This window comes from Petromyzon marinus, chromosome 46 (genome assembly GCF_048934315.1).
Source record: "Petromyzon marinus isolate PM22_M1 ecotype Great Lakes invasive population chromosome 46, UKy_Petmar_22M1.pri1.0, whole genome shotgun sequence".
NCBI classification, from domain to species: Eukaryota; Metazoa; Chordata; class Hyperoartia; order Petromyzontiformes; family Petromyzontidae; genus Petromyzon; species Petromyzon marinus.
The window spans coordinates 18,185,833-18,198,346 of NC_133712.1; the positions used below are offsets into that span (position 1 = coordinate 18,185,833).

At 48.7% G+C, this 12,514-nt stretch overlaps 1 protein-coding gene across 2 annotated transcripts in view; it reads right to left on the minus strand.

Moving 5' to 3' along the window:
• Positions 1–1,059: 1,059 nt before the first annotated feature.
• MOV10 (Mov10 RNA helicase) overlaps positions 1,060–12,514 on the minus strand; it is a 36,558-nt gene continuing 25,103 nt past the window's right edge. For both annotated transcript variants that reach the window (XM_032971338.2, XM_032971337.2), the window contains 8 exons: positions 12,083–12,185; positions 11,586–11,703; positions 10,957–11,148; positions 9,727–9,801; positions 8,754–8,879; positions 7,756–7,844; positions 6,499–6,617; positions 1,060–4,177 (listed from right to left, as the gene is read on the minus strand). In XM_032971338.2, the coding sequence (XP_032827229.1) occupies positions 4,134–4,177; positions 6,499–6,617; positions 7,756–7,844; positions 8,754–8,879; positions 9,727–9,801; positions 10,957–11,148; positions 11,586–11,703; positions 12,083–12,185 (866 nt within the window). In that variant the 3' untranslated portion in view covers positions 1,060–4,133. The remainder of the gene's footprint in view (positions 4,178–6,498; positions 6,618–7,755; positions 7,845–8,753; positions 8,880–9,726; positions 9,802–10,956; positions 11,149–11,585; positions 11,704–12,082; positions 12,186–12,514) is intronic.

Below are 12,514 nucleotides of genomic sequence, written 5' to 3' on the forward strand. Positions count from 1 at the left end.
TTGACAAACGACGAGTCCGCATCTTCACGCCCATCCCAAGTCTGGAGCGAGTCCGTCAGGCGATCCAGAAAGTTTGCCAACGTCCCCACAGCGACGAACAGCCCCATCGGTACGGCAATTGGCCACCCGTGTTCAGGTGAAGCCCACTGAGCTGTTAGGTTTTGTGCTTTTACAGAGGCCCAAGTTCCTTGTCACGTGGGAATTTATAGCAGCAGCCAAATAAACTAAACTCCGCGGGCAAAACCAGAGGACCGAGAGAAAAATCCACGCAACCACGGGGAGAGCACGCAATCTCCTGAGATATACAGGGCCCAGTCAGGCCCAGCGTGGAAGAGTAGACCAAATATCCACTGGAGCAGGGCCGGCACCGAGGTTGGTCTCTTGCACCACTACAAGTCAACCCAGGCTCACGCTCCTCGGCGGAGAACCACCCTGAGGGTGGCTCCCCTCCCCCAGCCGAGAGGAGCTGGAGCAGGGCCTCCAGCGAGGCGTCGCTCGTTTGGCGAAGTGGCTCGACACAGTTGTGTTGTTGTTGTTTCCCCAGGTGAGAACTCGAAGGGTGGTTGACAAGTCTCGTGTGCCAGAGTGTGGCGTTAATATCGGCAGTGGGGTGACGAAAGAGCACCGCGTTGATCCGAATTGGTGTTTGATAGGGGTGCGTTATTTGCGAAAAGGGGAACCGTTGTTTTCGTCGCAGGTAATTCTGTGCTCAACGCCACCGCGGAGAACTTGGACAATGATTAAGCCACCGCGTATAATTGCCACGAAACAGCAGAGGCGTGTGTAAGCTGTGGGTCTGAATCCAGCAGAGCTCACTGGGGTGGTTTCAGCAGAAGGATCGGTGTGTACGAGTCATTGGCAGTGCCAAGATGATTTTCGCTCAAAAGACCATCGAGGGCCTGGGATAGTCACAGTCTATTCATATGACCAACCACTGTAGACTTTCCCTCAAATGGGTACTCAATTTTATCGACCATGGAATTGATGGGCCGAGTAAACACCCCAACCATGATTTGAGCCACTTGGCCACATGAGAATAAATGGTCAAGGAAACCGGTGTAGAATACATCGTGTTTATATGGCGGACTCATTAACGAGAATATTGCACGCAATTGTAAAACGGTACAAACGCAAACGATACATTCATTTTATTTGTATTTATCACACCTGAGCACATCTAATACGTTGACAATCTGATACAATATAGCCTCGTTTTTATTTTGTACATGTACCAAGTCAATGGACTCCAAATGCACTTTGTCTAATCTGCAACGTGTTACAGTGGAATGAATACCCTTTGTGTTCCAGCGGAATATGTCGACCCAATGTGCAAAGAGGCCAAGGTTTCAACCGATGGACAGCCTGAAAAGTAAAAGTGTTTAAGAGGCCAGGGTAGAAATCGTGAACCGCCTGCCTGAGCACGTGTTGCGGGGCTTCTTTCTCATCGCCACAAATTAGCCAATCGTTGATTTGCCATGCAAACGACGTCAGGCCGTTGTCCACGTTTCAGTAGCATAAGGAGAGAAGGTATCGCATTTGTCTCCAGTGCCGCCCTGGTATTGCACACAAGATCCTTGTGCTTTGTGAGCATGTACTGTACGACGAACTTCTTTTGCACCGTACGTAGCCAACCGCGCTGAATCGGAGGTGCGCAGTTTCACACACAAACAGCCTATTCACTTCTGCTTGGACCTGTTGTCAGCGTTGCGTCACAACGCGAGCGTGGGACTTAGTTGAAGAGGAACGCGTGCCACACTGGAGTGCAAAATTACAGAATACGGGGACAGATGTGGAATTCAGCACCAAGTTGTACTTCAGGTGCACCAAGTTGTACCTCAGGTGCAAGAGGTGTCACACAGGATGCAAATTAGCAATTGAGAATATTCTCACGTGGAGAAAAAAAACGCCAGAGTACTTCAGGTGCCTCTTATTAAGGCCTCTAAACAACGGTTTCCTGAGACGCTAAGTAGAGAAGTGAAGCCCCTGGCTAGGTCGATGCGATACGTTCCATGGTCTGGTGGCAGTCTAGCCACGTGGACGGACAGCCAGAGCAGTGACCTGCAGCAGACTGAGCCAAGGCCACGGTTGCCCTGCGGAGCGTTCGAGCTGCGCTGTTTCCCACGATGTCCCAGTGAGTTTTTGGATCAGGTTCACCATCGTTGTTACTTTGTGGCCGATGCTGGCAAGACGAGGGCGATAGGTGAGATTCCCCACCGGGGTGACGGCCACGTGTTTGGGTACAGGCGCCTTCCGCAAAAAGCGTCGAGTTCCTTCCCTGGCGGATTGCCGCTCGAAACGCCGACGCAACTTTTCATTCGTGCAGCGTTGAATGATGTTGACCAGGCACTCGGTGGCCCGCTTGGAACATCTTCCCCAAGTAAAGTAAAACCAAACGCTACGATCCCATTTGTCGAGTCGTTCTGTGGCCAGCCTCACACCGTCAGCTCGCTGCATTCTCCAGAGCTGTTTGGTCTCAAGTCGAACGGTGGAATTAAATCCTAAGACTTTACTCGGTGGTGCTGGCTCAGACGTGAGCCCCATAAGCCACACGTCCACTGCTGTCAGTGCAAATCAGCAAGTACATTCGAGTTTACAAGAGGTTTGAGATTTATCGCAACAAAGATGTGCACTCATTTGGTGGGAGAATTGTTTCTGAAGGCACATGATGACATTAAATTATTTATACTGGAAGAATCCGATGAGCTGTAAAGCTCTTTTTCACAGATGTCCAGAGCGTGTGGAACTGTCACGCCACCGGCACAGTGGTCGTCCTTGCAGGATGGCTGAAGTGGATGTGCAACTCAAGCAGACTGCTGTGATGACGATACTGCAGGGATGGAATTTCTACTGACATAAGGGTGTTCAGGCTACCAAGGTGTGCAAAAGATGTATGGGTGAGCGAGCTTTTGTGGACGGCCACGCCTGCACGCGTGTCCACTGTAAACGTCGTCGAAAAGCGAGTCAAGCGACGCAAGGACATCAAAGCAGACATCGTCGATCAGGCCAAGGAACAGCCCGACCAAGAAAACGGCTGTGACCCCCAGCAATGCTGAGAGCGGAGCGACGCCGAAGGGTGGCGGAGAGTGGAGAGGGACACCGCGAGTTCGTTGCAGGCCACCCCCGTGCTGAGCGGCACACGCTGTGCGAACCAGAACGTTGGGTCCACTAGCCAGCTCGTCTGCAGATAGCAACCGAGAAGAATGGTGTTTTCCCCGTGCTGTACGTACATACATATGTTGAACTTATTTCGCACTGTGCGTAGCCAACTGTGCTAATCGGAGGTGCGGGGGAAGGACAACAAACTAGTAAATACAAAAAGCACTTATAAAGAAATTAGTTTTCAATCTCGATTATTTAAAAGTGCATAGCTCAAGTAGCTTCCTAATATCTGAAGAGCGTTCTAGACGGCTGCTGAAACGCATCTGAAAGCGCGTGATGTGATGTCCTTCGTTGCTCAATGGTTCGCAAAAAAAAGCCGCTTCTTCGAGGATAACAGAGCGGTGACGTTTCATGCCGATACTCGCAAGGTGGCGCTACGACAATGGTGGCGATGGTGCCAAGCATTATGCGGAGAAGTGAACTCCAGGGCCTGACAACACAGGCATGCATCGACTGTCCATGTGACGACTTTGATGAATTGTTATGGTGCATCCGTCGTATGACAGAGTAAAAGCACTGATGTTTAGGGGTTACTTGACTTCATAGATAGTGTGTTGTGTACATTTCCGATTAGCACGTTTGGCTACGTACGCTGCAGAAGAAGTTCGACATACGTACCACATCGCCTGACGTCAAAATTCTATGGCCGCCTTTGTCATTTTATTATTTTTTGTACGGCTGATGTAGATGCAGAGCAACCACAATTTCACATTCAGGTGGTCAAGCCAGATCACATTGTTGATTCAGATCAATGTGCCCTAACTTAAAAATATCATGGGGAAAAGAAATACCATATCATATCGGTTTAAAATTGTTCGTTCGTTTCTCACGACGGCAAAGTGTACGTTCATAAAAATAAAATAAAACCAGAAAAACGTCCCCATAACATAAGGGATCTAAAGAAACCTCTTCGTAGTGTCAACATTACAGACGCACATTCACAGCGCGGCTGATGCGAGAGAAACTCGGCAGGGTCACAGCTCCCTCCTCCACTCTGCTTCCACGTTCACGTCACCACCTGCAAGGAAATGGAACAGAATGGATTTGTGCTCTTACCAGAAGAACAGGCCGTACACATTTTATGACCACCACCGCTCCTTCTCCTCAAAGAGCATAAACCGTGACGCAAAATCTGGTCATCCTCGTAGCGGCTTTTGGATAGCCATCGAACAAAGACGGTCACTGCATCGCACGCTTTCAGATGTGCTTCTGCGGCCGTCTGGAACGCTCTTCCTTCCTATATTAGAAAGCCACTGGAGCTATGCACTTTTACATCTGAATAACAAACTAATTTCTTTAAAACTGCATTTTCTGTTGAGTTTGTTGTCCTTCCCCTGCACCTGCGATTAGCATGGTTGGCTTCATAAGGTGTGAAAGAAGTTCAACATACATACATACGAAGTTCTTGGACAGGGTGATCAGTTTAAGTGATTATTTCCAAATGTTTTAGTCTAACTGTCCTGTACGTGTCACGTAAGAAGAGTCCATTTCCAAGCGGAAGTCTCCCAAGTGAGCCATACGTCACCCCGTGTCAACGAGTGGCACTGGACGGCATCGCAGAACTTGTACTTCTCATTGTTACTACTTTATTGCTTCTCAAGTTACTTCAAGATACCTCTTATTCACATTCATGGCTCTCGATTTGCTCTGGAGAAGAACCGTGGCCTTGAACCGTTTGTAAATTATGGAAAGCAGCCCCAACCACACGTTAAAACAGGAGATTGGTCGCAAAACTGCAAGGCATAATGCAGTGACGTAATGCATTTTTGTCATGAGCCCAAGTAATCAACATTAGGCGTCCCTAGAACAACTGCAACATTTTAACCAAGTCACCGGGAGGCACAATGCTCAGAGGTGCTCATTCTGGGCCGACACACAAATTGTGTGGAGCCTCGGCATCTTCTAAACGTGCCACATGCCCCCATCATCTCCGTGCGAAAATATGGCTCTAACCGTCTTCACACAGGGTATGGCCCTGTGCGTGCTCGCAGCTGGCTGCAAACCGTCACGACGGTGGAGAGGACGAGAAGACGGACAAGGGGAGAGCAAGGTGACAGTGGGTGACAGAGGGGGGGCGCCTTGCGCTGGGAGGGGGCAGGCCTGGTGGTGTCGGCATGCTAGAGAAGAAGAAGTTCCAGACAACGGGGGAAGAGAAGGAGCGGCCGCTGAGCTGAAGCTGACATAGGGTAGGAGGGGGCACTGGTGTCTGGAGTGGGCATCAGAGGGAGCCACGTAGGGAGCGATGAGCTCAAAGAGATGCAAGGGGGCAAGGTCCTGGAGGACATTCCTAACGACACGGAGAGCGCCGTCGCCCGGCTACAGGTGCAGTGGCAGCCATTGGACACATCACGATTCACACCGCTCACTATGGCTGTCACGATTCACACCGCTCACTATGGCTGTCACGATTCACACCGCTCACTATGGCTGTCACGATTCACACCGCTCACTATGGCTGTCACGATTCACACCGCTCACTATGGAAGCGTCACGATTCACACCGCTCACTATGGCTGTCACGATTCACACCGCTCACTATGGCTGTCACGATTCACACCGCTCACTATGGCTGTCACGATTCACACCGCTCACTATGGAAGCGTCACGATTCACACCGCTCACTATGGCTGTCACGATTCACGCCGCTCGCTATGGAAGCGTCACGATTCACACCGCTCACTATGGCTGTCACGATTCACACCGCTCACTATGGCTGTCACGATTCACATCGCTCACTATGGCTGTCACGATTCACATCGCTCACTATGGCTGTCACGATTCACACCGCTCACTATGGCTGTCACGATTCACACCGCTCACTATGGCTGTCACGATTCACACCGCTCACTATGGCTGTCACGATTCACACCGCTCGCTATGGAAGTGTCACGATTCACACCGCTCACTATGGCTGTCACGATTCACGCCGCTCGCTATGGAAGTGTCACGATTCACACCGCTCACTATGGCTGTCACGATTCACGCCGCTCGCTATGGAAGCGTCACGATTCACACCGCTCACTATGGCTGTCACGATTCACACCGCTCACTATGGCTGTCACGAGTCGTGTTGAGAATAAACTCCTGGGGTGAGTATAGCCCCTCTAGCGGCTGCAGCAGTCACGTTAACTGATTGCACACAACTTATACGAACTTAAAATAATCGATTCTTACACACACGGCTCAACGGATGTATTATGAGCACAAGAATCTATTTTACCCGATGAATCGATGCATCATTACTCCCAAGGATGGGAGTGATGGAGTCACATGACTGTCTACAGGGTTCTACAAACAAGAATGAGTACTGCAGTGAGCAGAGGAGGCCACGCAAGTTACCTTTGATGCCATTGGAAGCACCGGCGTCAACTCCACCGTCCATCTCGTCCAGGTCTTCGTCCTCCTCGCGGATGTCGACTCCCATGAAGCCTCCCCGTGAGCGGCAGTAGTTGATGAAACTAGGACAAGGAAGAAAAATCACGCTCATGCGTGCATTCTCAACATGCCTTTGTGCTCAGAATCATACGTCGTAAAAATAACGGCGTATTACCTGCTGCGTGACGTGGAGCCGAAACATAAATGATAAGCAAGCAATGGTGTAAAGATGCACGCTTGGAATTACAATGATGGACAGAGGGAGGAATTCGTGGATTAGAGAACACACGTAAAGTTATAGGCATCACTTTGATATTCATGCAGCAGTGGATAGAGAATGATGAACATTATAAAAGCATGGAGAGATGAATGCTTGCAGCCTCCAACTCTTATCCACCCTGTTTCTGTCGCCTGTCATGTGTTTTTTTTTTACAAATGTAGTTTTTTCCTTATTTTAAATAAACTATTTAACTATTTTTATTTTGCCAGGAAAGACCCATTGAGCTGGCCACAAATGATAGCTCAATGAAGTCGCTTTTCCGGTGTAAATTTATAGCATCCAAATAATCTTAATGCACGTTTCTAAATTTGGAGGTAAAAACTGAGCCGATGGATACGAAAGAGGACGGACGAAGCTTTCAGCGACGCGTGGGTTGAGGAGGCGACTCACATCAGGTAGCAGCATCAATAAAACAAAAAGTCGTGACGTATTAGTGAAACGACGCTCAAGGGGGAGGAGACGTAAATAGGGGTATTACTGTATATGGGATATAATAGGGTTGTGTATAAGGTGTTATTGTGGGCTTTGCTTTTTGGGTGTCTCGTAGAGAGGTAACGGTGATATCCGAGGCTAGTACGTTACATTCAAAAGAAGGCTACATCCACCAAAAATGTCAGATTTTTGTTAATTGGTCAGAAACAACTTTTAAAACTATACTCTTTGGTTCTTTCGATAAAGTCACGTAGGTATAAAATAAAATAAATCATGACGTTTCGGGTGCAACACAAGCGTCCGTCATCACGTCCGTCATCAGGTGATGATGGACGCTTGTGTTGCGCCCGAAACGTGATTTATTTTATTTTATGCCTACGTGACTTCACCAAAAAAAACAAAGAGTATGGATTCCTGCAGTCACGAAAGCTTCAAATCAAGATTAACTTGTAAAACTACTTCCATCTCTTGCGACTCGTGGTGTCCTGCGTCTCAAATGCAGCCCCCACCTCTCCCAGTTGGGGTCCTTGGAGAGCGTGATGGGGTTGCCGATTACCACCAGCAGGGCTTTGGCTCGGGTCAGCGCGACGTTAAACCTCTGTTGGAGAAACCGGTGGCACCCACAAAGACAACACTTAGCTCAGGCACAATACCGCTTTTCAGGTTGAGCAGGGCCCTATCGTTCAGACAAGAGTGCCTTTACCAATGACGTTCGGTAACCCAGCAACATGCATTGAACAAGCCTGACTGCTGATGAGGCCCAGCAGGTTGAAACCAGGCCAGATTTTGCTTGCTTAAACAAATGCTGCCGGATAAAATTTGGTCTGGAAGTTTAAAAGGCTGATGACAATAACATCGTATTTGTGTGGGCAGCCACAGATCAGAGTGATGTTTAATCACATTGTTACCCATAATACTCTACAATGATGCATAATAAGTCGGGAAAAGAACACTGCTGACAAACTAATACAAGGAGAGTTTAACTTCACTTGACAAACATTCAATAGAGATATTTGCATTTGTGTTTAAATATGAATTATAGCAATTGTAAAAGGCATATGTGGTGCCATCACCCGCCTATGCAAACTACCTATAGAGGATTGAGTACCTGGTGCAGGATGGTGTCCAGTTAGCATAGATTTCGATTCTGAATGTCAACGTTGCCAAAAAAAAACCTTTTATAACATACTCCGTCCATAATAAATCACGACGTTCCGGGCGCTTGTGTTGCGCCCGAAACGTCGTGATTTATTTTGTTTTATTTTATACCTACGTGACTTTACCGAAAGAAGCAAAGAGTATGGATTCCTGCAGTCACGAAAGCTTCAAATCAAGTATGGAATCAAGTTATTTCAAGCTATCAGCTCACTGATTACACCCACAGAATGGCCTCTTGGTCAGCATCATGAACTACCACTGCATCTCCTGATGATTACAACTTTTCACTACTAATTAAACGTCTTCTTCAACAGTGGCATCTGGCTCAAAAGCGGGCAGCTGGGGTCACCTTCGGATTCCGAAGGAAGCCAAGTCCAAACTTTTCATCGAAGGACAGGAAGCTCATGTCGCTGCGGACCGTCGAGATGATGATGACCGTGCGCTCCTGCCCCTGGAATTCCTCCACCGAGCCGACCTGGGATCGGCACACGTCACAGCCGACCGATCGATCGCCGCCAACGAGCAGATACCGGCACAGCACAAACCGTCCGCCACCGCCACGGAGCCCCACAAGTGGAGAGAGCACAAGCCGGGGTCACCTGACAAGTTCCACGGACACAGGTTTTCTGACCCGCCCCTGCTGGAGATCTGTGAAAAAGAGCTTCATAGCTCATCGTATTCTTCCTGCAGTCCAAATAAAGATTTTGATTCTGATCATAACTTTGTTTACCCAATCCCAAACCCACATTTTCGAAAATTATTTTCTGTTTTTGTGGATAACTTTGGCGGAAGTGTCTCTCCTTGCCCGACACAATTTCTACTTTGTGTATCTTGGCTCTTTCTTTGTGTAATGCCATTGTAGCCTTTCCCTAAATATACATGTTGTTGTTGTTAATTTCTAAATCTAGATTAGGGGGTCTTGGATTGTCGGGACTTGGATGGCCACATCAATTTCCACCAAATTAAATACCTTATGGTCGACAAAGGCCAGGCATACAAAGATTTTCAAAATACCACTTGGCATAATCAGTGTGCATATATTCTTAGAGGCATCCATTCTCATGTGCTATGCAATGCATGAATCGCGAGCTTAAAAACACATTTTCATGATTTAATTGACAAATCTTTACCTAGATTATACTGCCCCGTTATCATCGCACAGGCCCATATATATAATAAATATGACTAACTATTGTTGATCACCATTTTTATGCGAAGGCTGCATCGCTGGCAGCCTGTGCTCAACGCTAACAACCAAGCTGGCTGAGAAGACACGTCAAATCCTGCACAGCAAAATCAGACGAGTCAGCATTGCTTCCCACCTTCAGCTCACGGATATCCTTCAGCTTTTTCAGCTCTTTATCAACTTCTGTGATGGCCTTCCTTATTTTTTGGACCTGTTGGCACACAAGAACACGTTTTACTCACACAAGTGCTGGATTTAATGAGAGTGTATTCATATTATTAGAGGGGTCGCCACTGGAGTAGAAGCAGAGAAGACAGCAGCGTAGAGTCCAGTTATTAGCAGAGCCATCCCTAGGGTGTATGGCAAATTGGGGCGACCACCCCGGGCCCCGTGCTTTGGGGGGCCCCACGCTTCGACGTCACAATATTCGATGTGAGACTTCTGGTTTAGTTTGAAGGTGTCGGGGCGCCCACACGGTGGGGTTGGCCCCGGGCCCCTCCTATAGAGGGCCCTGCTCATTGGAGATCTACACCTGAGTGCCATCACCATAGACATAGGGCTCAATTTGAATGCTGAGTCTGCCAAGTGGCAGACTATGGAAAAGAGCATAGGACAAGCATCGTTGCAGTGGGTGCAATAGCCATCATAATACGCGCCGTCTGCTTAGAATTGGATGGTAAATATACCCTGACGTTATTCGCAACAGTAGGCCATTGTGTACAGGTGAGAGGGTCCTGATTTTCCGATTTTCAAAAAAATACCCACAAATAACTTAAATGAGTTTACACACAGCACTCATCATCCCCTCCGAGCAGAATAACACCCCGATCACTCGCGCTCATGAGACTGTCCTGGTCTCTTGAGTCCTCACCTGGATCACCAAACAAACTTGAAACTCACACGTGCAGCTGGGAGCTTTGTGGAATGGGACAGATGACAGATTTGAGCGAGGGAATAGATAAGGTGAGGAGCGAAGGAGGGAGTAGGGGGGTGTGGAGTATGGGGGAGGGGGACGAAAGAGCACCAGACTCGTAGGTGCCGCCTTGGGTGACAATTGCTATAGTGCTTCCAATTATATGGCCAATGCCAGTGAATTATGCGATAACCATTTGAAATTAGTGGTGTTCATATCAAATAATTTGCTCTTATTAGCCATACATTCTCTCTTGTTAGCCATACACCTCTGATTAGCACACTTGGCTATGTATGGTGCGAAATAGTTCAACATACATGCATGCATTGGTACGACTCAAGTTTTGCTACCTTAGGTGGCACTGATTTCTGCTCTGGCTCATGGAGTACGAAACCAGATGCAGTTGTGCTGACTTTCTAAGCTGCTATCGAGCAGCACCGCACAGAGACGCACCTGCTTACGGTACGGCGCAATGATTCCAATGTCCTTGGGTGAGACCTTGGCGATGCCCTTCTTGCCACTAGATTCCAGGATCTTCGTGAGGTACGACACCACCTCTTCCACTTCGGCCACATTGAAGAACGATGGGCTGTTCTCCTCGCGCGTGTCCTGGCCGATGACCGAGTGGAAGATCACGGGGAAGCCCTGGAAACACGAAGGCAAATGGTAAATTCGGTGACTGAGCAGAATGGTGCCCAGAGCGACACCTTGCGTCACGAGCGGCCATGACGATGGACAGGCAAGCACGGGACGTTGTTCAAATTTGAATCTTGTTTCCAAATGTGCTTAGGATCGTGATTAAATTAATGTTATCCACGGCAACGTTCGGGCATGGAGTTGGAGATACGAGCTCCAAGATGGCGGGATGTTACCCGTGCGACTTGCGGGGGTACAACGCGAGGTTCTACAAATCCACAAAGCTTTCAGGGATCATCAGGTTTGGTAAAACAATCCCCGTGACCGACGCAGCATGGGTAAGGCCTCCGTCCAGCAGTGCGCTCGCACAGGAAGGGCCGTGCGTTGCTCTGATCGTGGTTATTTTCCCGGGGAGCCGCGCTGTTGGGGGGCGACCGCTCGCGCACCTTGGTCGGCAGGTGCTCCCACTGGCAGAAGTTGTTCCTCTTGAGCTCGTCAGCGCACACCTGCAACTCGCCCTCGTAGAACAGCGCGTTGGGAAGCTCCAGGATGGCGGGATGTGACCTACGCGGGTTGCGACAACGGAGTCCGTGAAGCCGCTCGCTCTCCAAAACAAAAGCGGTGACCACGACACGCGGCTGCTTAAGTGGCCGCAGCGTTGGCGGCGTGGGAGAGCCGAGTGCCGCCGCCCATTGCGGACCAACCTCGTGATGTACCCGCGTTAACTCGCAGCTTCTGCTAGGCTGTTTTATAATTACGTGGGCATCTTTGATTGTATAGATCTCTATTCCAAAAGCTGTCCGAGTATCCAAATGACACAAACACATGTTCTCGTATACGTTGACACAAAGAGACTATGCGGTCTGGACATGAGCAGACACGTTCGCCTGAACAAGTACCGCTGTGGTGTTGAACCAAAAGCCAGCAATCCGCCTCTCAGCACCTGTAGTTGTTGAGCAGCTTGGTGACAAATGAATGGTTGAAAGAGCCACCAGACTTCTGGTAGAGGGGGTTCTCCATCATGAGCCGCTCTATGAGGGACCTGTCTGTAGAATGAGAAGTGGAGGGGGGTGACGTGCGCACGCATTTGCTTTGTGCTGCTAACGACAGTGCATAGATAGAAAGAAAAATCGCGTCGTGTATTCAACACTAAACGAGACTTATTGCCATGTTGTTATTATTGTATGAGAATTACACGTTTTTCAAAATCAGTTGATTTTATGATCAAATCACCTAGAATGTGTCCAACCTCATCAGAGGCTAAACAGGGATGAACCTAGAGAGTTGTAGAATAGGCAACCGCTGTGCATGAAACACGGGTCGATAGCCCGCTGTAAAGGCCTTGATCCACTAGCCAATATCGGGGCTCATACTC